At 40.0% G+C, this 25,870-nt stretch overlaps 1 protein-coding gene across 1 annotated transcript in view; it reads left to right on the forward strand.

Annotated features, from left to right (window-relative positions):
* The window catches only part of LOC126483828 (fatty acid synthase-like), a 394,620-nt gene that overhangs the window by 247,914 nt on the left and 120,836 nt on the right, over nt 1-25,870 (forward strand). Inside the window, exons 21-24 of the mRNA XM_050107027.1 lie at nt 834-1,073; nt 1,552-1,754; nt 22,423-22,602; nt 25,514-25,598. Of these exons, the coding sequence (XP_049962984.1) occupies nt 834-1,073; nt 1,552-1,754; nt 22,423-22,602; nt 25,514-25,598 (708 nt within the window). The remainder of the gene's footprint in view (nt 1-833; nt 1,074-1,551; nt 1,755-22,422; nt 22,603-25,513; nt 25,599-25,870) is intronic.

Consider the following 25,870-nt stretch of genomic DNA (forward strand, 5'->3'; position numbering starts at 1 on the left):
ATAAAAGGAAACTATAAATCAAAAGTGAAGCCATAAGAACTGTAGTAACACTGTTCACGTTTTATGTCGCACTTCACTTAGCGTAGACTGGGACTGTGTCCTAGGCATGCCCGATGTTAACTGACTGGGCACGGCCCATGCTGCCTGAGTTGTTGTTGTTGTTCCGCCAGCAGAGGTTGTGTCCGAATTCTCGCGTGCCCTCTGGTGGACGGGACTCTACTTGCGGCAACTACCGTCCGTGACGCGCGGTGCCGATGTGCGCCTCCCGCGATCTTTCTGGTGGCTACTGCAAGAACTACTCAGACCTGTACTCAACGAGAATATAAAGCATTTCAAGTTATTACTAGTTCTGCGAGCTTGCAAGCTGATATTTTTTCCATTGTCTTTCAGTCGTCATTGCTGAAGTTGGTATTGTTTCTGTAATACCTAAGGAGATAGTCCTATTCTGTTAGACATATTAGTGGATATACTATGAATGATTTCCTTCACTCACAGTTAAGCAACTGGGAAATCAGAGAATGGGGTAGTTTCAATAATGCCAATTAATACTCTTTGTTTTGCACATAGATGAAACAAAACAGAAGAATTTATGGACAAAAATCAAGATAAATGAAGAGTATGCTCACAGGTATTGAAAGAATGGAAAATAAATTCATAACTAATTCCCCAGTATTTTCAATAGATACTACTTTTCTCACTATTTTTCTTAACATTAATTTCTGACTTTTTGTCTGAATCATAATTACATAGATTATTTGAATGAATAACTGTTTATTTGTGTTTATTAATATAAAACTGGATCACAATTAATCATTATTATAACTTTTTCATAGATTCACATTGATCGAGCTAGTGATTTCAAAGATGCACAAGCTACAGGAAAAATATTGTCAGACTGCATTTTGGTAATCGCAGATGAGACCTCTTTAACGACTGCTGAATCATTACTTCAAGGAAATGAAATGTTTTTGCTTGCTGTTGTTTCCAATAAAAGTTCATGGGAACAAGGAAAAAATACTGTGACTGTGATTCAATACTGTATTAATGGGAAAAAATACTTGCTGTTGAAGAAGGTTTGTTCATATTCATGAGTAATGTATTCGCATTTTATTAAGAATCTCAGTAATTTCTGACAAGGAGGTCACTCAGCATGATGTTACTTTCATAATTTAAGTATTGTAATACAGTTCTCTCTTGGATTTCATCTCTTAGACAACTGAAAAGAAAACATTTTGCACACGATCAATTTTGTAGATACACACTGTCTAGGTTAATTTCTCTAATGGAATTGTGTTAGTTTATCAATTGACACAACATTTCTACTAGTTTCCTACTCACTGTGTTTTGAAAATACCATTAGAGGAAGATGTTGAATATGAAAAGTGTTGAATATCTGCCTCTCCATGACAAACATAACACTGTTATTCAGCTGAAAGTAGCCTCAATATGCATTTAGACAATCTCATTTTTACACTAAAATGCCTAACAAATATTTATTTAATCTGATGATAATGACCTAAGTAGAACAATAACTACTATGAATGTTTCTAGGAAAGAAAAATTGATCAAAATAGGAGCAGCCTTGTAAACGCAGTACCTAAGACTGAGAAGTGGATTCAAAATCTGAAGTCTGCTGCTGAAAAATGTACAAGCCCATCTCACAGAGTGTATGTAGTATCTAGAGCTTTGCCTCTGTGTGGAGTGGAAGCATTTGTCTCCATAATTTATAAGCTCACAAACTCAAACAACATACGGTAAGAATCAGACATATATATCCAATAAAACTGATTTTTTTTCCAGTTTTAAGGTGTGTAATATATGCTGAATGAGAGTATATATGCAACTTCTGGATTGATAGTAGTAGACAAAAAGAAAACACTTAGCTATCAGACCCAGAACCGGGAACAACTGGAGGATGATCTCCAGAAATCTCAGGAGACACTAATACATGTTCATCTTTTGAAACCAATTTTCTCCCAAGACACAGAAGTGAATATAATAGATTAGTTCATTCATTCAACTTATATAAACCATGTGTGGCTTGCTGACTCAGTGATTAAATGCCAGACTCCTGATCCAAAGACATATATACAAACAAAATAAACACCAGCATTAGGGAACAGTGCGACGAACTTGGTGTTGTGTTTGTTGACCCAAATAAATTTCTCGACGACAAATGTCTGGGTAGAGATGGCCTGCACCTAAACAGACTAGGTGCAATGACTTTCAGTAAAATGCTCCTGGATTTATGTAAAATTATAAAAAATAAGGGAAACTAATACGGTCTGCAGGGGGTGACTATCCAAGAATAACATATGCAAACAAAAAACGTGAGTGTAATCGTAATAAGGAAGCAGTTGAACCAAAACAGAACGACTTTAAAACGAAAAAAAGTGGGAATGCAAATAGCGGTGGAAAAAATTACTTAACAGTTGTTCACCAAAATATATGTTCCCTAGCAAATAAGACCCAACAGCTAGAAGTGGAGCTGGAGTCTACAGAGTGCTCAGTTGTTTGTCTCACTGAGCATTGGTGCAATGAGGCTGAAATTAATCAGTTACTCTTGCAGTCTTATAATTTAGCGTGTGCATACTGTAGGACTTCTATGAAGTGTGGAGGGTGTTGTATTTATGTAAAACAAAATTATCAGTATAAGACCAGAAGCGATTTATGTGTAATCAGTGAAGAGCAACATTTTGAACTGGCAGCAGTTGAAATCAGGGACCAATACAGGTGTAGGAATTTGATTATCTTATGTATATACAGATCTCCTAGTGGAGACTTCAATATCTTTTTCTCCAAACTTAATCATGTTCTTGACAAGATATCCACTCCAAAGAACCACATTCTCATATGTGGAGACCTAAATGTGGATAAACTGAATCCTGATTCTACATGGGACTCATTACAAAGTCTTGCTCAAAGTTTCAATTTAGTTCCAATGGTTAACAGTGCAACCAGAATAACAAAATACTCAAAGACAGCTGTTGATCAGGTATTAACAGATTTAGGCAAAGAAAACTGTGAGGTGATGGTAGGAGAGCTAGGATTATCTGATCACTCAGCTCAAATCATTAATATAAAAGTGGCTCCAGAAGAAACAAAGAAAATGCATATTTACAGACGAATTTTTTCTAAAAAAAAATAGACATGAGTTTGCCAAACAGATAGCAGGACAAACATGGGACTCAGTATACTCAGAGGTAGATGCAAATGAAAAATTCAAAAATTTCATGACATTGTTTAAATTAAATTTTGAAGAAAAATTTCCTAAAGTATTATGTCCATTACCAACAGCAGGAAAAAGCAAGTGGGTCACAAAAGGAATCAAAAAATCATCTGAAACACTAAAGTACCTGAGCTCCATTAAACACAGCCGAACTAATCCTGTTTTCTCACTCTTTTATAAAAGATATAGGAAAACGTATAGGAAAATATTGTTTGCAGCAAAGAGAGCTCATAACCCCAAAATAGTGCACTCCGCTGAAAACAAAAATAAGGCAGTATGGCAGATTGTGAAGCAGGACACTGGTACCAGGAAAATGAATCTGTCAAACTTGAAAATCAAAGAGGAAGGGACTTTAATAAAAGACCCAATATACACTCCTGGAAATTGAAATAAGAACACCGTGAATTCATTGTCCCACGAAGGGGAAACTTTATTGACACATTCCTGGGGTCAGATACATCACATGATCACACTGACAGAACCACAGGCACATAGACACAGGCAACAGAGCATGCACAATGTCGGCACTAGTACAGTGTATATCCACCTTTCGCAGCAATGCAGGCTGCTATTCTCCCATGGAGACGACCGTAGAGATGCTGGATGTAGTCCTGTGGAACGGCTTGCCATGCCATTTCCACCTGGCGCCTCAGTTGGACCAGCGTTCGCGCTGGACGTGCAGACCGCGTGAGACGATGCTTCATCCGGTCCCAAACATGCTCAATGGGGGACAGATCCGGAGATCTTGCTGGCCAGGGTAGTTGACTTACACCTTCTAGAGCACGTTGGGTGGCACGGGATACATGCGGACGTGCATTGTCCTGTTGGAACAGCAAGTTCCCTTGCCGGTCTAGGAATGGTAGAACGATGGGTTCGATGACGGTTTGGATGTACCGTGCACTATTCAGTGTCCCCTCGACGATCACCAGTGGTGTACGGCCAGTGTAGGAGATCGCTCCCCACACCATGATGCTGGGTGTTGGCCCTGTGTGCCTCGGTCGTATGCAGTCCTGATTGTGGCGCTCACCTGCACGGCGCCAAACACGCATACGACCATCATTGGCACCAAGGCAGAAGCCACTCTCATCGCTGAAGACGACACGTCTCCATTCGTCCCTCCATTCGTCCCTCCATTCACGCCTGTCGCGACACCACTGGAGGCGGGCTGCACGATGTTGGGGCGTGAGCGGAAGACGGCCTAACGGTGTGCGGGACTGTAGCCCAACTTCATGGAGACGGTTGCGAATGGTCCTCGCCGATACCCCAGGAGCAACAGTGTCCCTAATTTGCTGGGAAGTGGCGGTGCGGTCCCCTACGGCACTGCGTAGGATCCTACGGTCTTGGCGTGCATCCGTGCGTCGCTGCGGTCCGGTCCCAGGTCGACGGGCACGTGCACCTTCCGCCGACCACTGGCGACAACATTGATGTACTGTGGAGACCTCACGCCCCACGTGTTGAGCAATTCGGTGGTACGTCCACCCGGCCTCCCGCATGCCCACTATACGCCCTCGCTCAAAGTCCGTCAACTGCACATACGGTTCACGTCCACGCTGTCGCGGCATGCTACCAGTGTTAAAGACTGCGATGGAGCTCCGTATGCCACAGCAAACTGGCTGACCCTGACGGCGGCGGTGCACAAATGCTGCGCAGCTAGCGCCATTCGACGGCCAACACCGCGGTTGCTGGTGTGTCCGCTGTGCTGTGCGTGTGATCATTGCTTGTACAGCCCTCTCGCAGTGTCCGGAGCAAGTATGGTGGGTCTGACACACCGGTGTCAATGTGTTCTTTTTTCCATTTCCAGGAGTGTATTTGGCAAACTATATAAATGATTATTTTAGTAGCATAGGAATAAAATTACAGGAAAATTTTCTAACAGCCCCTCAGGTCAAAAAGCCAAATAATGGTGTATCACACTCAATGGTGTTATTCCCTACAACACAGGAAGAAGTCTGTAAAGCAGTAAGCAAACTGAAAAACAAAAACTCAGCTGGTCTGGATGAAGTCCCCATTTTTATAATTAAGGACTGTATCAGGAGCCTACTTCCACTTTTAGTTGATATTATAAATCAATCTTTCAAGCAGGGCTACTTTCCAGACTATTTAAAATATGCAAAATTACTACCTCTCTTCAAAAAAGGTGATGCAGGAATAATTGAAAATTATAGGCCAATTTCTCTACTATCATGCTTTGCAAAAATATTAGAAACTATTATGAAAGATAGGCTAATCAATTATTTAAATAAATACAACTTACTGTCTGTTGACCAGTTTGGATTTCGATCAGGGAAAAGCACAGAATCAGCAACAGCACACCTCACAAAACACATTCTAGAAGCATTAGATAAAGGGAACTACACAACAGGTATATTTCTTGATCTAACTAAAGCGTTTGATACAGTAGACCACAACATATTGTTAAATAAGTTAGATGAACTTGGAATTAGGGGACTTGTGAAAAAGTGGTTCCAGTCATATCTAAAAAATAGAAGACAGATAACTGAAATCTCACATATTTCAAGTTGCACAAACTATATTGTAAAGTATACTTCAGACCCAAATTATGTAAATATAGGTGTCCCACAGGGTAGTGTCCTTGGCCCAGTACTATTCCTCATTTACATAAACGACTTCCCACAGAGCATCAAGCATGGACAAACAATATTGTTTGCAGATGACTCAAATGTTCTAATCAGTGACAAATCACCAGATGCACTAAAAGAAAAAGCTGAACAAACACTAAACAGTGTACGTGAGTGGGCATCCAATAATAAACTAACACTAAATCTTAAAAAAACAAATGCTGTTAACTTCTATGTCTGCAAAAAACCACACTTTAACAACTTTAAGTTAAACAATGAAACTATAGAATGTGTCGACTACACAAAATTTCTTGGTATACATATTGACAGTCAGTTAAAGTGGGAAGAACATATTAAAATACTTAGTAACAGAATCGCTACAGCATGCTATGCTCTGAGAATTCTGACTGCAGTTTGTGATACTACATGTGTCAGATCTGTATATTTTTCTTATATCCACTCTGTTATTACCTATGGAATAATATTTTGGGGAGTCAACAGTAAAAATATTCAAATAGTTTTCAAGTTACAAAAAAGAGCAATTCGTATAATAACCAAGAGTGGCAGTAGGGCTCACTGCCTTGAACATTTCCAAAAGCTGGAAATCCTAACTGTCCCCTGTGAATACATTTTTCAAAGTGTTATGTATGTAAAAAAAAATATTGACTGCTATATGAAAAATTCATTAGTACACAGCTATGAAACTAGAAACCAATTCAATCTGCATCTAGAGAGGAAAAATAAATTTAAAACTCAGCAGAGCTTGTTGTACAATGCTGTTAAATTATATAATAAATTACCCCAAAAAATAAGAGATATTGACACAATCGGACAGTTCAAAACAAAACTAAAATTTTTTTTATTAAATAAAAGTTATTACGCAGTAACGGACTATCTGAATTAAAACATGTAGTGTAATTAAAGTAGCCTGCATTGTAATACATGAGGAAATAATTATGATATGTAATCAAAAATTGTACAGTACTATAAGAAAATTACAAATTACACAAGGATATAAAACTAATTTAAGATACCTCAAAAATGTGTGTAAATACTAATTTTATGTGTATAATTGTAGGTATATTGTATTGTATATGATTTTGCTGACGAAATCCACACAATGTAAATTGTTACATGGATTAATAAAGAAGTCAATCAATCAATCAATCAAAGGTCTCGGGTTTGATCCTTGCTCAGTACTAGGATATTCTGTATTACTTAGCACTTATTTCACCTCTGGCACTGTTTGTTAATGTGAAAAGTACAATGTTGCACTGTGATTTGGAGCCCACATTTACTGGTAGGTCTCCCTATTACTGGGTGGGTAAGTCCTTCCAAAAATCGGAAGAATGCAAGGGCATACTACCTCCAATAGGAGCATGCCTAGTAAAGTGATGAGGTATTCAAACAACGTTTGCATTGATGACAGAATTACCTTACTCATAAGTCCCATTCTGTACTTCTCATCATGCAAGAGAAATTTCATTGATGGAAGAAAGTCAATATTTTAAGAGAGAATCAGCTATAAGAAAATGCCTTTGCCCGTTGCATTAAGTTGAAGTCAAAAATAGGAAACATGATAAGATATAACTGTTAAGTTTTTCACCACCACTGTTATGAACTGGTTTGGATTTTGCATTCTTTAGTAAATGGTGATTCCCAGGTTGACCCCAAGAACACTTTATTCTCAGCACAAGTGCACAATAAAGTGATGCTTGGGTAACTACTGAAAGACTGTTCATGATCACTTGATAGAAACAGAAATGAAGTCCACTGCCATTATAACTGTTCCAAGGGATGCCTCATTCCGAGCAGCTGTAGGAACAGTGTCCAGGAAGGCCCTGTGATGTGGCAAACTGTGAAGCAGCATCCATGACCACATTGCAAGCAAACAGAACTTGTTTTGTCAAAAGCAGCGCCATTGGTTTCCTGATGCATGCACTCGCAGAAGGTGTTCCTGGTGGTGCCTATAACAAGTAGTGCATGAACAGACTGTTCGTATACAGTGTCGTATCGACAACATGTGATGCCCTTGTGCTAGTTGTAAATAGTTCGTGGACAAGAGTTGCCTGCAGGCCAAGGATAGGAAAAGCACAGCACTGTGACATATCGGAAGTGTAACATAGTTGGTGTGGCCAATATGCAACCCCTTTTCCCCTTTGAGAAGTTGGCGAAGCTATCTTGAGAAAGCCCGCAGATCTTGAATGGAAGCTTCCCTCAGGTGATATTAGGGGTTTAGTGGAATGGGAAATCCAGTGTGGTTGCAAACCAGTCCCAGGAATCCAGGACCTGAGGTTGTGCAGTGGATGCTGCCCAGGTTATGGCTGTCCTGGGCAGTGTTGCGAAGAGAAGATGGAGGAGAATTAGTGGTAGTGTAGAAGACTACCAGATGTAAGGCATACAGTGGCCCACAGAGGCAGACCTGTTGACCCAATGTTGGTCCCACATGAGGCATGAAGTCTCTGGTGGCCACAGAGTAGATGCTGCAGAGGCACTGCAAACACTATGAGATTAGGTTTTAACAATCAGACGCCAGGAGTGTGGCAGTGCTGATGACAGATGCGGTGACAGCAAGTACTGACAAACATGAGAACAGAAGTCACATCTGTGTGAGCATAAGGGAGGAGTGGTGCAGAAGTGTGAAAGGGTATGTAAGGAGCATGTGAGGAGTACAAAAATGTAGGAAGGAGCTGGGAGTGTGGAGAGATGCAACAAAAAGTAATAGAAATAGCATGGAAACAGGAGCACAGGAAAAATGTTGGCCAAAGGGAGTCCTGGGGTGGCAGAAAGGCTGTTGCCATAGCCTATGCCAGAGCATGGGAGCAACTGGATGCAGTGAGACAAGTGGGTAGTGGGAAGGGTGTCACTGTGACAAGCACAGGAACCTGGAAAAAAATCTACATCAGTAGGTTGGATTTACGTTACATATAAGCAGAGTCACATAGTGCTGAAAGGAAGAGATCAACCATGGCTGTGTCAACTGGAAGCAACGGTGCTTCTTGATGGGCAGTGTCAGGCTTAACCATGGGGGCAGCATTGGGTTCAGCTGTAGTGTGTAATGGAACTGACCATTAGAGCCCATTTTGTTATAAGATGTTATACACTAATTAAAGTTGTTTTCAAAAAGCATTCACTTAGTGTGATGTTAGGGTAGGTGCTGCAATCAATGCAAATTTGAGAGTGTGTATATTTAAATTACTACTTTTATTATTTCTAAAAGTTTGTCTTGCATTATTTATATGTACAGTTTTGTCATTCATATTATTATTATCACTGAATTATCCTTTATGCTATTTGATATTTCATGTAACTTTAAAATGCAGTATCATTAATTGATACAGAAATCACAATTTCTTTGTCAATATGACTCTGTGATCTTTGGTCAGCAAGATGATTTTGGCCACTTGTGTGTTGGCGGCGATCAGGAATTGTTTTTATGTGTGTTTCTTGATAAACATGTGATTTCAACAATCCATGTGGTACTTTATTTTTGTGATTTGAGATTGTGAAATTTACTAAATTACTTTTGAGTTCAAAGTTCTGACAATAAATATGTCTATTTCTAAACAAGAAATTGTGGAATGCTGCTTCATGATTTCAGTAGTCTGGTAATAGTCAAAACCCACACCTTTTTCATCCAGAGCAGCAAAGGAATCAATGATTGCCTAGACAACAAATCCACATGTACAATGGATATTCAACAGCTTCAAGATAAGTGACATCATGATCACCTCTACAAATTACTTTACAACCATTAGCCACACTGTAATGGTGTCTTTATGGAAATAACTTTGCATCATAGTAGAGAGGGTCCATAAGTGGAGCCAGAGGACAACACTAAGAATGCGGGCTGCATGTTTAGCAGCAGTGAAGGTGTAGTACCATCATGGGAAGGAAGGCTGATCATGGCTGCACCAAGGTAAAGGTATTGGAAACAAGCAGTGTCAGGTGCAACCAGGATTGGGCAGTGGCTGGGTGGCAGTTCAGTCATGGTGCTTTATGCAGAGAGCCAGCTATTCCATCATGGACACAACTCTGGGCACAGCTAGAAGGAAAGTGAGTGGGGTCCTCAGCACTGGAAGACATGGTGTGCCACCCTTGTAAGGGAAAGAAGCCTTGGTTGCATTCTCATGACAAAGGCACCAGAGGATGGAAGCAAAGTCAGTCTTGTGGCATAAGGAAGGCTGGACATGATTACATTTTCGTGACCAAGGCATGAAGTGGCATTGCACACAGTGTTGAGTGAGTGCAGCTGAAGGTAGGGAGCATGGTGGCCAGACAGAACAGCAACAGCTGAGGACCCCAGCAACCACAGTGTGTGGACTCAAACTTTGTCCCCAACAGATTATCAGACAAAGTCTCCCTTGGGAGAAGGACTAAGCATAGCAGCAACATGCGAAGCAGCACTGGGCTTGGTTGGAGGTGGACAGTGGTGGACAAGACAAGGAGATGATGGAAGAGACAGCAAATGTACTGGAGCCAGAGGAGGTGCTGCTATGAAGCCTGGCACAGGATCAACCCTGTATTGTTTCCCCCTGGCACTGACCTCCCAAAACACAATGAGAACAGCAAACAGACACCTGCTATTCAAGTCCACATTGTTCACAAATGTGTAAAAAGTGACCACACAGCATGAATGTGTCACTTACATGAGGTAACCAACCTGAGCAAGAAAGCAATGGCTCCTGTAATAAGACAAAAGTGTAGCAGAAAACGTGTCTTTATTCTTGTTGCCAATGTTAAGCTTCAGTAAACTGTAGTAAATTATTCCCAGGTTGAATATAAGAACACTTTATACATGGCATAAGCTTACAATAAAGATAAGTTTGGATAGCAACTGAAAAAATGTTGGTGATCACTTGAAAGTAACAGAAACAAAACCCACTGGCACTACAACAATTCCAAGTGGTTGTAGGAGTGGAATCCAGGTGGCCAGATAGTGTGGCATAACAGGAAGCAGTGTGGAGATAGTGCATTGTAGAATGGAGCATCTGGCCTTGTCTCGGGGAGTTCTGATTGATGAGCTATGAGATGTAGCCAGCTCCTGGTTTGTAACAGAGAGAATGGTTGAATGCTACCACTGGAGGTTGTGCTCTGCCTTAAATATCAAGCGGGCGGAAGTATGTCTGTGACCACATGACTTGTGGACAGGACTTGTTTCCTTGAAAGCAGTGCCACTTATTTACTGATGCCTTCACTGCTTGGAAGCATGACTGGTGCCCCTTCATGGTACTTATAACATTCAGTGTATCAACAGACTGTTTGTTTACAGTATCATGCCCTCAGAATATGATGAACTTGTGGTATTTGTAAATAGTCTCAGGAGGAGAGACACCTGTTGGCCAAGGGTAGACAAACCAGCAAAGTGAACACATTGTGCTGGAAGCAAGACATAGGTGACATATGGCCAAATACAACAATAATAATCAAGTAAATGAATGTAAATTTAAAATGGTGGGGCTGAAAACTGTGTGCTGCAAGAGGTAGTGGCATGGGAAAACATAAAAAGTGAAAATGAAATGGAAAGAAAAAGTGGGAGAGAGGATAGGTAGTAAAAGAAAGATGTGGCAAAGTACCAATAAAAGGAAAAACAGAAGAAAATAGATTGATGAGGAGAATTATCATATCCAAATACCTTTATTCAGAGGTAGTGCTTCGAGGGGTAAGTGGAGGGCAGGTATATAAAAATGAAATGGACAGCCTGTACATTTTCCTTATATACCAGGGAGTATTCAGAATATGATTGGCCTTCATCAAGCCGGGCATTTATGAGTGAAGATTCATTATCAACAAAGCCATACTCATTGATTTGGCTACTATATACAATGAAAAGAACATGTAACTGATGGATTGACTGACTGATTTACACAGGGAGACAAAACATCAGTGGTCTTGCCCCACTGTTGCCCACATCAAAGTGGAATTTATTATGTGGTTTCTCTCCCTGTAAGTCTAATAAAGCCAGTCAGTACCCATAAAGAGTAGTAGGAGACCTAGTAAAGCCAGTCAGTACCCATAATGAGTAGTAGGAGACCTAGTAAAGTCAGTCAGTAATGTTAAATAGTAGGAGAACTTTTAACAGTTCTGTCTTATGAGAAGGAAAGTTGCTCTCATCATATAGAGGAGATGCTGAGTCACAGACAGGCACTACAAAAAGACTCTCATAATTATAGCTTTTGGCCATTAAGGCCTTATTCAACAATAGACACATATATGCACACACGCATGTGCACACACACACACACACACACACACACACACACACACACACACACACACACGAGCAGTGTTTGTTGTGTCTGTTGTTGAAGAAGGCCTTACTGGCTGAAAGCTATAATTGTGAGAATCTTTTTGTTGTGCCTATCTGCAACTCAACATCTTCACCATATGGTGAGTAGCAACTTTCCTTCTCATAATATTGTTACATTCCATCCTGGATTTTCCATTGTTTGATTTAACAGTTCTTTATTATACATAATTTCTTCATGAATTAATCAATTATCTGTCTCTTTTGGCCTCCAAGATTAAACGTGATGAGGTTTCATCCCCTTCATAGAATAGTCTGCACTTAGGGATTTCTTTCTCTATCCACATCATGTGTAGGTATCTTTTTAAAGTTCCAATTGCCAGACATCAGTCCTCCATGAGTTTAATCTGTGTCCTGTTCAAGCCCAAGAGTATAGAACTTCTCTTGAAACAAGCATCATTAACTTACCATAGTTCTGTTTTTGGTTCTTAGTCCAATATTTTGCATGCTGCACCCTAATCGAGTTATGATGTTTTTTTCTTACCATGATCTTAGTGATAGTTAGGACAGAGTATGGTCCAAAAAAATGAAGTCATCCCACCTGTCCTTCCCACCTGTGATTTTGTTCATCACCACTGATTCCTGAGTGACCAGTGACCCACAGTATGTTTACCCTGTTGCTTTCCCCTAGCCTCCCAGAGGCTTCATGACTTTCTGCAATGATCTTTAATCTCATTGCAGGGGCTGACAGAAATTTCAGAGCTGCTAGGCAGCCTGAATGAATGTGGATGGCATAATCCTTTTAGCACGTACTCGGACTCTTCACCGTGTACTCTCTTGTACTAGATATCTCCACCCGGAATACTGTAGCCAGTTTCTTTAGAGAGAGTGTTTTCTCTTGCTTAGGCCATACCTTCATCTGCTTTTGATTCTTCAGTGAGCCGGTCTACATCTTCTGAGTGGTATTGAGTTTTTTTTTTTTTTTTTACTGCTCCTGTCTTCCAATTGTTGCCTTGAAGGGTTTATTGAAGCAGCTGGAAGTTATTGTATAGAGATTTCCTCAAACATTTCTATATTTATCACATTCACTATATTGATGTGGGATTCTGTATTTCCTAATGATTTCCATTTATTTCCAGTTTTTAATCTTTGCTGTTGCCTTCATTGAAACTCAAAGGTATAATGATGGCATTTCCAGCATGGTCTAAACCACAGCAGTGGGTGTGCTGTTAATTCCACCTGTTATAACTAAGCAGGCCAGTCTGTGCACCTTGCAAGCTTCTTAGTAGCCACCTTCTGTTGCACTTTATTCCACCACACTATATTGCCATAACTTATCACAGGACTTATTATAGTGGTATATATCCAGTACATGCTCCTGAGACCCTAGTTTTTGCCACAGGCCTCTCTATTGTGCACAAGACTGTCTTTCACCTTTGAACATACATTCCTTACATGTGAGGTCATAGATAACATCACATCAGGATTTTTCGAAGATAATTCATTGTACACTCTACTGGTAGACTTTTGTCGAAGAGCTTGAGATGACAGTAAGTGTCCTGGATATACTACCTCATGAAAAGTACTATGACAGTTTTCTTGGGACTGACCCTTAGATCCTGTTTCCTGGACCAGTTTTGCACAATGTACAGTGCATGTTGTGCCATTGTTCTAACAATACTAGTAAATCTGCCAGGTGTTACTATGACTAAATTGTCTCTGTGTCCTTGGCATAATCAACCTCTAGTATTTAACTCTTTGATGATTTGGTTCCACAATAGGCATCCTCTGGTGGTGTTTATCACCATTTTCTCATTCACCACAGTAGCTTCGACCTTTCATTTACTCAGCATGGTCTTAATCATCTGCAGAAGAGCATGATCTGCCTGGTTGATATGCATGCTGGTTTGGTTGATATGCATGCTGGTTTACACATAGAGGAAATGAAGGTTACCTTCCTTCTTTAGCATGAATATTAACCAGCTTTTCTAATGTCTTTAGGAGAAAGAAAGACTGATTAATTGGTCTCACATCTGCAGCCTTGGTATGATAAGTTATCCCTGGCTTCAGAATGAAAGTATTTTCCAAGCATTAATAATGACTCCTGCTGCTAGGCTGACTTTAAACAGTTTGTATAGGAATCTAATTAGTCCCTCTCCTGCTTGTTGTAGAAGAACCAGAAAAGAGTCCTTTAGGGTCTAGCGACTTGAACAGTTGAAACATGGCCATTGCCCACTGTATTTTTTTGAAATAAACACATACTCTGGCAGCTTCCTAGTTCTCTCTTTGGTTTCCCATAAATCATTACATCCCAGGGACTGAATCTTGGTCTGTGTCATCTGCCGGAGTGCATTGACGGAAGTGAGTCTTGAGGAGCACATACAGCATCTAACGCACTCCCCTTGTATACTCAAAACCCTCCTTCCTCACAGTGCCTCTGGATTGGTTGCTATTCTAGCAAATATTTTGTGAAATTCCTCATGGAATACTTTCCAGAATGATAGTTCAGCTTGCTTAATCACAGAGTTGTATTTGGCAAGGGACTTCCAGTGTTTTGCCCAATGCACTTTCCTTCTTGCAGCATTGATTGATTTTCTTACCTGCTTCCTTTGCAATTCCAGGTAATTGTTCCACCAGGTAAATACCTGCTCATACACTTCTTGGTGATAGGACAATTTTCTGAAGTATGAGGTCATAATGGGAGACATCATTTCATCTGCTATTTCCTCAAGGTATAATGGATTCCTTATTGAAGTTCTGACTTCAAACAGGTGTGAGTTCAGGTCTTTCCTATATCAACCACATTCGGTTTTCCTAGAATTCCTGTAGTCCAGAGTGTGTTTAGTATTCATTTCAACCTCAAACATGATATATATGTTATCAGATAAGGATAGCTCCAACACCACATGTCGTCATTTTTCGTAACTACCTGTCACAATGGACCCAAAAGTTATGTCAATGTCTAATTCCCTACTTATTCCTGGAGGTAGGTTCTCTGCTCCCATTCAGAATCTCTAGGTTACTCTCAAGTAAATATTCAAGAAGGTAATCACCCCCTCTGCTGGTGTCACTGCTTCCCCACACTGGATTGTGAGCATTGGCATCACAACCAACCAACAGCTGTTCATTCAGCTAAGAACAGCAATCTACCACTCTATTCACTTTATAGGTAGGAGGAGTACTGTCCATATGAGGAAGGTAAGCTGAGGCCAATATAATTTCCATTGTGCTACTATATTTTTGATGCTTCATACTGATGATCACTACATCCCTGGAACAAAAGTTCACCATCAGCATGAATTAAATTCCATTGTTGACATAAATGCATGTTCTGAGATTCTTTTGATTTCTAGCATAAATCAACTTGCCTCCAGCTCTTCAGTTGTCTGACACACCTCATCTATCTAAATAGGGTTCCTGGATCAGGGCCATGCCCACCTCCCTTCTTCCCAGATGATGATTTGGGCTGTCAGTTGTGCCCTTATTATGTTGCAGGTTTATTTGCAACAGTTGCAGCTGCCAACTTGCAGCCATGTTTACTTCTGATGTCTTTCATTATCCTGATAGTAACTTATGAGAACCCTAAGTACAGTTTCAAGTACTGCTCTTGGGTTTGGCCATCCAGTACAATCTATCAGCTGATTACCCTCCAGTCCTCTGCTGAGATGTAGTTCTGTACCCTTAGTTTGTAAACAGAGTCTTTGGAGGAGTATCCTACACAAGTTCCAGTACCCAAATTGCTATCTTTGTAGTACTGAAGAGCTCAGCTGCCATCTTGATCAGCAGTTTGCCACTTCTTCTGCAAGTATCTTGGACACCATTTCATAAAGAAATCCGCTGCTTCCATCCTCTCACAGACAAAGATTAGAGCTCATTTGTGCAGATAGGCCCCCTTGAAGCTGAGGGGAGGATGTACTTCTGTCCTCTCTCAGTTTTCTCAAAGAGAGCCATTTGAACAAGCTCCACCTGCTGCAAGATGATGTTGACCAGTGGCTGTCCCTGTTCGATAACCGCATACTGAAGACTGAGACTGTTATGTTATAAGTCTGTTTTCCTGTCTCTTGCCTCAGGTTTTTTTGTACCCAGTCACGTTGAGGAGTGTGAGAATTGGACTCCTCCCTTGTTCTCTTTTTCCCTGTCTTAGAAATAGGAGGAATCTGTTTACCCTCTTCACTCTGAGACAAGGTCTTTTTGGTGATCTTATGTTTGAGATCTTTCAGTTCACTCCATTTATGTTTAGGTAATCATTCTTTGCCTTCCTTTTTTTTTTGTTCTTTGAGAAGTTTTCTCCTCTGAGCCACAGACAAGGATTTGACCTTGTCCCAGTCCGACATCTCAGTGATGATTATCACTTCTTGGACTGCCCTATCACCAGATCTAGTTGCAGAATCAGCTTCCATTGGTTCCAGCACTGATGCTTGGGAGTTTAAGGTCTCATCAAGTCCCTTGGTGTTTTTAGTTTTCATCTGTGTTGATGATTTGTTAGGTCAACACCAAAGAGCTTCACACAGTGCAAGGCTTATTAATCAGGGTTGACCAGTATCTCTGAGGCTTCATTCATGACACCTCTTTTCATGTGCCACACACCCCTTAGCATGGATCATATGACACTTTGGATGGGTACTTAGGTACCTTCGGAATTGGGGAAGGGCTGTGGAAATTAATGGGGGAGCGTGGCAGGGGGGGGGGGGGGGGGGGGGGGGAATTGTGGGATCTTCTTTGACTGATTAATCTGCTTGTAAGACCCTAGCAGTAACTGCACTACAGCTTCATGCAAACACATAAGCCACAGTCAGTGCTTTGACAAGGCAGTGTTCCATGGTAAGGACATGTAGCCGAAATAACAAATGTGTGTGGTCATTCAGTTCATTTTTCTCTTTCCTCACTGGTGCATCTCAAATAAGTATTTGTAAGGTGACTAGCTGCAGTAGAATCAGCAAGAAGATATTTTTCAAACCAGCTGTCATTCTTGGATGTTACTAGCCCTGACAAATATCCTCAAAAGTACAGCTGAGTGCATTGTAGCTTCATGATTCAAGAGAAACACTCTCCTTTTTAAATATATGTTGTTGATACTGTGTTGTTGGAAACTGGTTTCAGAGAAAGATTTTCAAGTAAGCTTGAACATATGCTGAAGTTAAGACAAAACTGAAATTCAAGATGCAAGTATTGAAGATACCAAATATTAAAAACATTTCATTTCTCTTACTGTCCACTTTGCTCCAGATTATGGTTTCAGAAAGTGGTATGTAGGTTACCTTCTTCTGTGCTTTTATTTTGATAAATGTCTTGGAATGTGATGTTAATACTGATACATTGGAAAGAAGACGATGTTGGTACTCCAGTCCAATGATGTTATTTTAATTAATTAACAAATTGAACCAAGTGGTGCAATGGTTAGGACAGTGGGCTAATATTTGTGTGGAGTGAGCTTTAAATTACTCTTAATTTTCCAGTTTTTTCTTAAATCACTTGATGTGAATGCTACAGTAGTTCTTTAAATAAGGTCACAGCCAATTTTATTTCTCATAACAGGATTGTACTCTGCCTTTAATCATGTTTATATCAGTGGGACACTGACAGTAAACACTAGTATTTCACCACATTCTGAAACATTAAATGAATGAACGAAAGAGGAGGTTGGAGCATAAGTCCATGGTGTTTTCCGTATGTTTAATAAACATGAAAGCTACACACAGCAGAAACTTTATTCATCAATAATATATACTTCTTCACTATTTTCAACAGTTGCCAAAGCTGAGATAACTTTTTGATTCTGAACCTGCAGAAATTGTGATTTTGAGGCAAAGAATTCTTCCAGCCATGTTTGGAGCACATTTTCATATAGAAAGGAAGTTCCTTGAAGGTTGTTTGATAGAGAGTAGAAAAGCTGAAAATCTAAGGGCACAAGATCAGATGAATAAAGTAGGCATGGAATGAGTTCCCAATCCAACTCCTGTATAGTGTTTTTTGTCAGCCTATCAGAATGCAGGTGGGCATTATCATGGATTCTTCATGAAGTCTTCCTGGTCGTTGTTCTTGGATTGTGTCTGCAAGGCATATCAGCTAGTGACAATAATGTCAGTAGTGAAGTTTACACCTCGGACAAGCAATTTGTAGTACACCACACCATTGCTGTTCCACCAGATGCATAGCATTGTCTTTTTTCGGTGTGCACAAGTTTTTGTATGGGGAGTTGCTGCTTTGTTTGGTCTCAGCTATTCTTTTCTTTTCCTAGTGTTAGCATAAAGACACCATGTCTCATCATCAGTAATGTTACAGGACAGGAATGGTCAGTGTTAGTCCTCAGCCAATTAATATGCAAGCAGAAGTGCAAATATGGCCACCTGCTGATTTTTGTTATTTTGCCTTGGAGCATGCAGTACCCAAACAACTGCTTTATGCAAATGTACCCACTATATGCAAATGTCACACAATGGTGGAATTCTCATAGCCCATCACATTTGCCAGTTCTCAAGTACACTGACACGGACCATTGTGGATTAACATGTTTAAAAAGTCTTCATCAAACCCCGAAGATCTTGCTGAATGTGGAGAGTCACTAATGTCAAAATGAGAAAACCATTGTCTTACTTTGCTCCATCCAATGACATTGTCCCCATACGTGGCACAAATGTTTATGGCTGCCTCTGCTGCTATCACCCCTCTATTGAGCTCAAACAGAAGAGTATGTTGGAAATGTTCCAATTTCTCCACTTGGCACTCCATTTTCCAGCATCCACAGCTCCACTCATTATATCCAACTGAGAAAATGAAAATATATAAACTCAAATAGCAACAATGAACTACAAGTAAAAAATGATACTTGATAAACAAACCCTTAGAAATTGGAATACCAGCATGCCAAACAAAAACACTACAAACTAATGCACCAACCAAATAAGTGTAAGTAAAATTGCAAAACTATTTTCAGAGAATTAAATTATCTCTTTGTCCAAAAATCTGCTCGGTGCTTATTGGCACTGACTGACTTGATGCTGAATTTTCCCAAGTTAATTAACTCAAGTATAGAGTGTTGCTGCATGTGAATGTGTTTTGTTTGAGCATGATGCATGCCTTTGTGTTTCAGTGCAGTGGCACCTCTATTATCACAGAACATGTTTATTGTTTTTTTCACTTTGTTTGGTACACAGTTCATGAAGCAACCACTGAATATCTGCTGCACTGCTTCTTGGACTGCTGTTGGCTTCTGTATTTGATAGAGAACCATTAGTTGGTCTTTTAAGCATAAAAAATTGCTGCTCCAACTAACATAAAAATATAGCCCACCATTGATCAAGCTCCAATGCATCATTAGCATAACAGAAGCCTTCAGTTTTGATTGTTCCACATTTTCAGAAAGTTGGTTCTACATTGGCTGCGCCTTTGATGTACACTATGTGATGAAAAGTATCCAGACATCTGGCTGAAAATATATACAAGTTCATGGTGCCCTCCATTGGTAATGCTGGAATTCAATATGGTGTTGGCCCACCCTTAACTTTGATGACAGCTTCCACTCGTGCAGGCTTATGTTCAGTCACATGCTGGAAGGTTTCTTGGGGAATGGCTGCCATTCTTCACGGAGTGCTGCACTGAGGAGAGGTATTGATGTCGGTCGGTGAGGCCTGGCACGAGGTTGGCATTCCAAAAATCCCAAAGGTGTTCTATAGGGTTCAGGTCAGGACTCTGTGCAGGCCATTCCAAGGATGTTATTGTGGTGTAACCACTCTGCCACAGAACGTGCATTATAAACCGGTGCTCGATCCTGCTGAAAGATCCTGTCGCCATCCTCGAATTGCTCTTCAACAGTGGGAAGCAAGAAACTGCTTAAAACATCAATGTAGGCCTGTGCTGTGATAGTGCCACACAAAAAACAGGGGTACAAGCCCCTTCCATGAAAAACATGACCACACCATAACACTCCCACCTCTGAATTTTGCTGTTGGCACTACACACACTGACAGATGACGTTCACCGGGGATTCGCCATACCCACACCCTCCCACCCCACACAATGTTTGTCCACTGTTCAGTTGTCCAATGTTCACACTCCTCACACCAAACGAGGCATTGTTTGGCATTTACCGGCAGTGGATCTATTGGATGGTCTGTTTGATGAATCAACACAGCACCCATAAAAATTTTTTTTGTGGAGTTTATGTGCCAAGGTGCTGTAAACACACAAATTAGGTATCACTTACTTGAATTATCACTTTTCTATTTAGGAAATACAACAAAAGCTTTAAATTTTAGAAGGAGTTCAGGGGTTACTGCTGTGATCATGCATGAATGCAGTTTGATTCAATATTGGACTCTGAACACCTTTTGTCAGCTATCTGAAAGGATGATGAGGAATAACTAATTTCATTTTATTGTGTTGGGGAAAGCCTTTCTCATCTTTGATGTTTCTTTTCTAAAACTTGTATGTCAGAAAATACTTGCTGACAATATTATGAAAAGTATAGTTGCTACTCACCATACAGCAGAGATTGTGAGTAGTAGATAGGCACAACACACAAACACACACACACACACACACACACACACACACACACACACACACACACACAGTCATGACCACAGTCCCTGGCTGAGGCCAGACTGTGAGCAGCAGCGTATGATGGGAGAAGCAACCAGGTGGTGGAGGTAAGGAGAAGACTGTGGCAGGGAGGGGGAGGGATAGTAGGATAGTGGTGGGGGATGGTAAAGTGCTACTTGTGGGAGCATACAGGGATGAGGCAGAGAAACGGTTGGGCAGCTAGATGCAGTCAGGAGGTTAGACGGAGGACAGGGATGGGGGGGTGGGGGGTGGGGGGGAGCAGAGAAGGGGAGAAGTAAAAAGACTGTGAGTGTGTTGGTGGAAGAGAGGGCTGTGTAGTGCTACATTGGGAACAGGGAAGGGGCTAGATGGGTAAGGACAATAACTTCCCTGTCCCCCACCCCTACCTTGCTATCCCCCCCTCTTCCATAGCCTAACCAACTGGTTGCTTCTCCCATGATGAGCTGCTGCTTGCAGTGTGGCCTCAGCTGCCAGAGACTGTGGTCATATGTGTGTGAGTCGTGTTTACATTGTGTGTGTGTGTGTGTGTGTGTGTGTGTGTGTGTGTGTGTGTGTGTGTTGTCCCTTGTTGGCCGAAGGCTTACTTGCTAACAGTCTTTTTGTTGTGCTTATCTATGGCTTATCATTTCTGTAATATGGTGAGTGGCACGTATCTTTTTCATATTATTGTCACATTGCATCCTGAATTTTCCATTGTTAGAAAATACATACTGGCAGACGAAAGTGTTTCTACATGGTAAATATTACCATAAATTCTTCCAAAGTTTGCTTTTTTAATTCAAAATGTTATAGCCAACCACATGTTATATGTGTGAAACAGAAGTGAATGACTCCTGAACATAGCAGCGAAAGGTATGGGTTTGGTTGGCAAAAGAATTCTCTTTGTGATGTCAAACATTTCATGCAAATTGCATGATTCATTTGTACATTGTCCAGCAACCACAAGTGGCTCAAACTGAAATGAGCACATCTACATTTTCAGTGACATGTTTAGTGACAGAATTTAGTAGTTTCAGATTAGTACCATGACAACCTACCCTTTAGTGATGACAGCCTGCTCTATAGTGATGGTCTAATGCTAGTATGGTAACCAGAATCAAACAACCTGCATTCTTGGGTAGCATAGTAAACAAACATAAAAAATGATACTTTGGTGTGTCATTTAATACAGCAAGTAGTGTCAGGTTCTACATATTCAGTGCTTTCTGAACAGCAGGGACTGTTTCAGAGAGATTTCAGATCAGGAGTTACTGCCTTTCTTTAAACAAGTTCACATGAAAAATTTTTTCAATACATTGAGGAGTGTGTGAACCAGATACAAATGCTTTCCCGACTTGCATTTTCACCTCGCATGTCACCAAATAGATGAGCCTTGGTTACAGTTGGTCAGTGTCTTGCTGGACATAATTCTCTAGCAGCCACTGTTGCTACACTGTTGGTACACATACAGACTGCATAAAGGAAGACCCTACATTAAAATATCCAGTTCCTTTTCAATTCCATACTTTAATTTTGTGGACATTCTACTTGCAGCATTTGAGAGCTTCTTGATATAATTAATTCTAAAGATTAGAGATAATGTTCAGTTCTGTAAGCTTAATGATTAGTGTATTGTCATGTACCTGTGCTGCAATACAAATTTTGTTTCAGACAGATATCTACTTAATGGTTCAGAAGTTTCACAGAACATTATTATTATCTTTTTAATGCTAGCTACTTATATACTAAGAAATGCAAGAGGGGCTAATGTGAATGTATTTCTTTTTATTTCTGTGAAATTTATATAGTTGTTGTTTGTTTCTTAGGTACTTTTTCATTCTGGATGAGACTGCACCAGAATTTTCCTTATCTGACAACTTCTATAAGCAGCACCTTCTTCTAGATCTAACAGTTAATGTTTATGCTGAAAGTTCATGGGGGACCATTAGGAGTGTGTTGCCATTAAGGGCAAATACTCTTATTGAGGAAGCATCTGTACATTTAAGGTAAAAATAAAAAGTAATTTTGTATGCTTCTTGGTTGGTAGCTATTACTAACACTCATATGAATTCTGTTTTATAGAAATGAAATTAAATTTTCTATTCATTAGCCTTGTGTTACAAACTAGTCAAGTGAGCCTATTTTTTTATCCTGTGTGACATTTTGTATGTGTTGTGTAACATTAAAACAACTGTGAAGTTCATATTACACTGCAGTGCCAAAGAAACTGGTATAGAAATGCATATTCAAATACAGACATATGTAAACAGGCAGAATATGGCACTGCAGTCAGGAACGCCTATACAGGACAACTAGAGTCTGGCACAGTCATTAGATCAGTTCCTGCTGCTAAACTGGCAGGTTATCAAGATTTAAGTAAGTTTGAACATGGTGTTATAGTCAGCGCATGAGTGATGGGACACAGCATCTCCAAGGTAGCGATGAAGTGGGGATTTTCCCATACGACCTTTTTATGAGTCTACTGAGAATATCAGGAATCCGGTAAAACATCAAATCTCCAACATCGCTGCAGTCAGAAAAAGATCCTGCAAGGATGGAACCAATGACAACTGAAGAGAATCATTCAACATGACATAAGTGCAATCCTTTTGCAAATTGCTGTAGATTTCAATGATGGGACATCAACAAGTGTCAGCACGTGAACCATTCAATGAAACTTCATCAATACGGGCTTTCAGAGCCGAAGGTCCACTTGTGTACCCTTGATGACTGCACAATACAAAGCTTTATGCCTCGCCTGGGCCTGTCAACACTGACATTTGACTGTTGATGACTGGAAACATGTTGCCTGGTTGGATGAATCTCATTCCAAATTGTATCAAGTGGATGGACATGCAAGGTTTTGGAGACAACCTCATGAATGGACCCTGGATATCAGCAGGGGACTGTTCAAGCTGATGAAGGTTCTGTAATGGTGTGAGGTGTGTGCAGCTTGAGTGATATGGGACCCCTGATATGTCTGGATACGACTCTGACAGGTGACGCATACATAAGCATCATGTCTGATCACCTGCATCCATTCATGTCCATTGTGCCTTCCAACAGATGTGGGCAATTCCAGCAGGACAATGCAACACATCCAGAATTGCTACAGTGTGGCTCCAAGAACAATCTTCTGATTTTAAACACTTTCGTTGCCCACCAAACATTATTGAGCATATCTGAGGTGACATGCAACTTGCTGTTCAGAAGAGATCTCCATCCCTTCGTACTCTTATGGAATTATGGATAGCCCTGCAGGATTCATGGTGTAAATTCCCTCCAGCACTGCTTCAAATATTAGCACTTCTGTGTGATGGTGGGGGGCCCTACACGATATTAAGAAGGTGTAGCAGTTTCTTTGGCTCTTCATTGTATAAAATGTTGGTAAAATTTTTAAAGGTACCCACAATGGGTCTACAGGAGATGGACAAATAATATTAACACCTCATCCACACAGCCTGAATTCTTCTTTGGTTTCACACATGTAAGCCTTTAAATTGGCCAAAGAGTTTGAAGAAATATATGTTTGAAAGAAATTATTCCAATTTTATGGGAGATGCTACAGAGTGAAATGATCCATAATTGGACTTCCAATACAAATCACAGTGGCTTGATAATGTTCAATTCTTCTTCTATATTGTTTTGGGAAGCATATTACTTCATACTTTAACTCATCAGAGCCATAAGGGGTGTATTACAGCTATGTGAGAGATGACTGTCATTTACATGACTGAAATCCCCTACTGGGAAGTTGTATTTTCATACACCTTGCCAATTGCCTTACCATTTAATGTGATGAACGGAATCACTAGAGATCACAGTATGACTGCATAAACCATTACAGAATTCAGCTGAAAGAAAGTCTAGAGAGTTCCTGAGACATAAACAAATTCTGCAGTAAAAACAGTATCATTGTGACTCATTGAACCAAGTTACATGTCTTCAAATAAGAATGGTCATCATAATTATTAATCAAGCCATTTTTCATCATTAATGGATAAAGGCCTGTAACAGACACCTTCCTTATTCTAATTTTTAGCTTTGCAGATAAAGAAGCACCTATCTATCATTTTAGAAGCCTAATAAGGTAGTGAAGTGAGTCAAATGTGAAGTAAATCCAAAACACACAGGATAGATTTTAGATTTTTTATGTTGCATGGACACATAACGAAGAGAACTCTGCACCTCCTTTTTACTGAGATGTTAGTGAAATTTCAGGAAAGAACTAGAGCCACTTGACTTAGCTGTAACAACATTGGTAGAAAGAAGAGGCATGTGTTTAGTGAGTGCAAAGAATGGAGACTTTTTTACTGTAAATGATGAAATGAAAGAAGTTGTGATGAAATCCAGTACTTAGTCTTCTCAGATGGTGTGGCAGGCTCACAAAGTTTAATTTCCCCTTATGATGGTGTCATCAACCGGAAATTATTCCCTAACATCACCTGAAATGGCAGAGACATTTAGAATTTAAATTAGATCAGTTGTGAATAATCAGGCGATTAGAAACTGTGTAACACCAGATATTCTTTTGCCTGTAAATTTCCAGAGATGAAAACTCTTTATGATATGAAGAATCAAACCAGACACCCTCAGGTGATGTGCCATAATATCAGTGATCCAGGATTGTCTCAGGCATTGTTGTTTTTTAACTCAAGAAGAAAGGATCAAAGTTTATGCAAACCAAACATTTTCTAATGTCTCATTTCTGACAAACTCCATAATTGTAGCTGTTTTTCAGTCTTTAGCACAATTTGAAACAATGTCATATATTTGATGAAATAGTTTTTTGGAAGTGTTAACCATTATTTTCATATAAATGATGCTGAATTTAATTATGTTAGAGCTAACTAAATCTGTATTAACAATTTGAATTAACTGAAGAAGGTTACATCTTACAATATAACTAAATTTCAGGGTCAATGATACTGACCTGAGCTACATTGGCCTTAACAAAATGGACCCATCTGTCATCAGTGACACAGAAATGAAAGAACAATCTGTAAGTAAAACAAATATTAAGTTTTAAAACTATTAAAAAGAGAATAAATAGGTCATGTCATAATCTGTGTAATCTCAATCCAGGTATGAGAGATAAGTAAATAGAATTCTTGTGAATAGGAGTACTTTCTTCAGGTAATGAAAGCATTTTTCAAAATTTAGCTATTTACTTTAAAAAATATTTAAACTGCTTCTCAAACTCTGGGGTTTATACTCAACTGGAATGATGCCAGCTGAGGAGATACTTGAGAGAGAAAAGTGGTACTTAGGACT

The sequence above is a fragment of the Schistocerca serialis genome, chromosome 6 (genome assembly GCF_023864345.2).
Source record: "Schistocerca serialis cubense isolate TAMUIC-IGC-003099 chromosome 6, iqSchSeri2.2, whole genome shotgun sequence".
Taxonomy (NCBI): Eukaryota; Metazoa; Arthropoda; class Insecta; order Orthoptera; family Acrididae; genus Schistocerca; species Schistocerca serialis.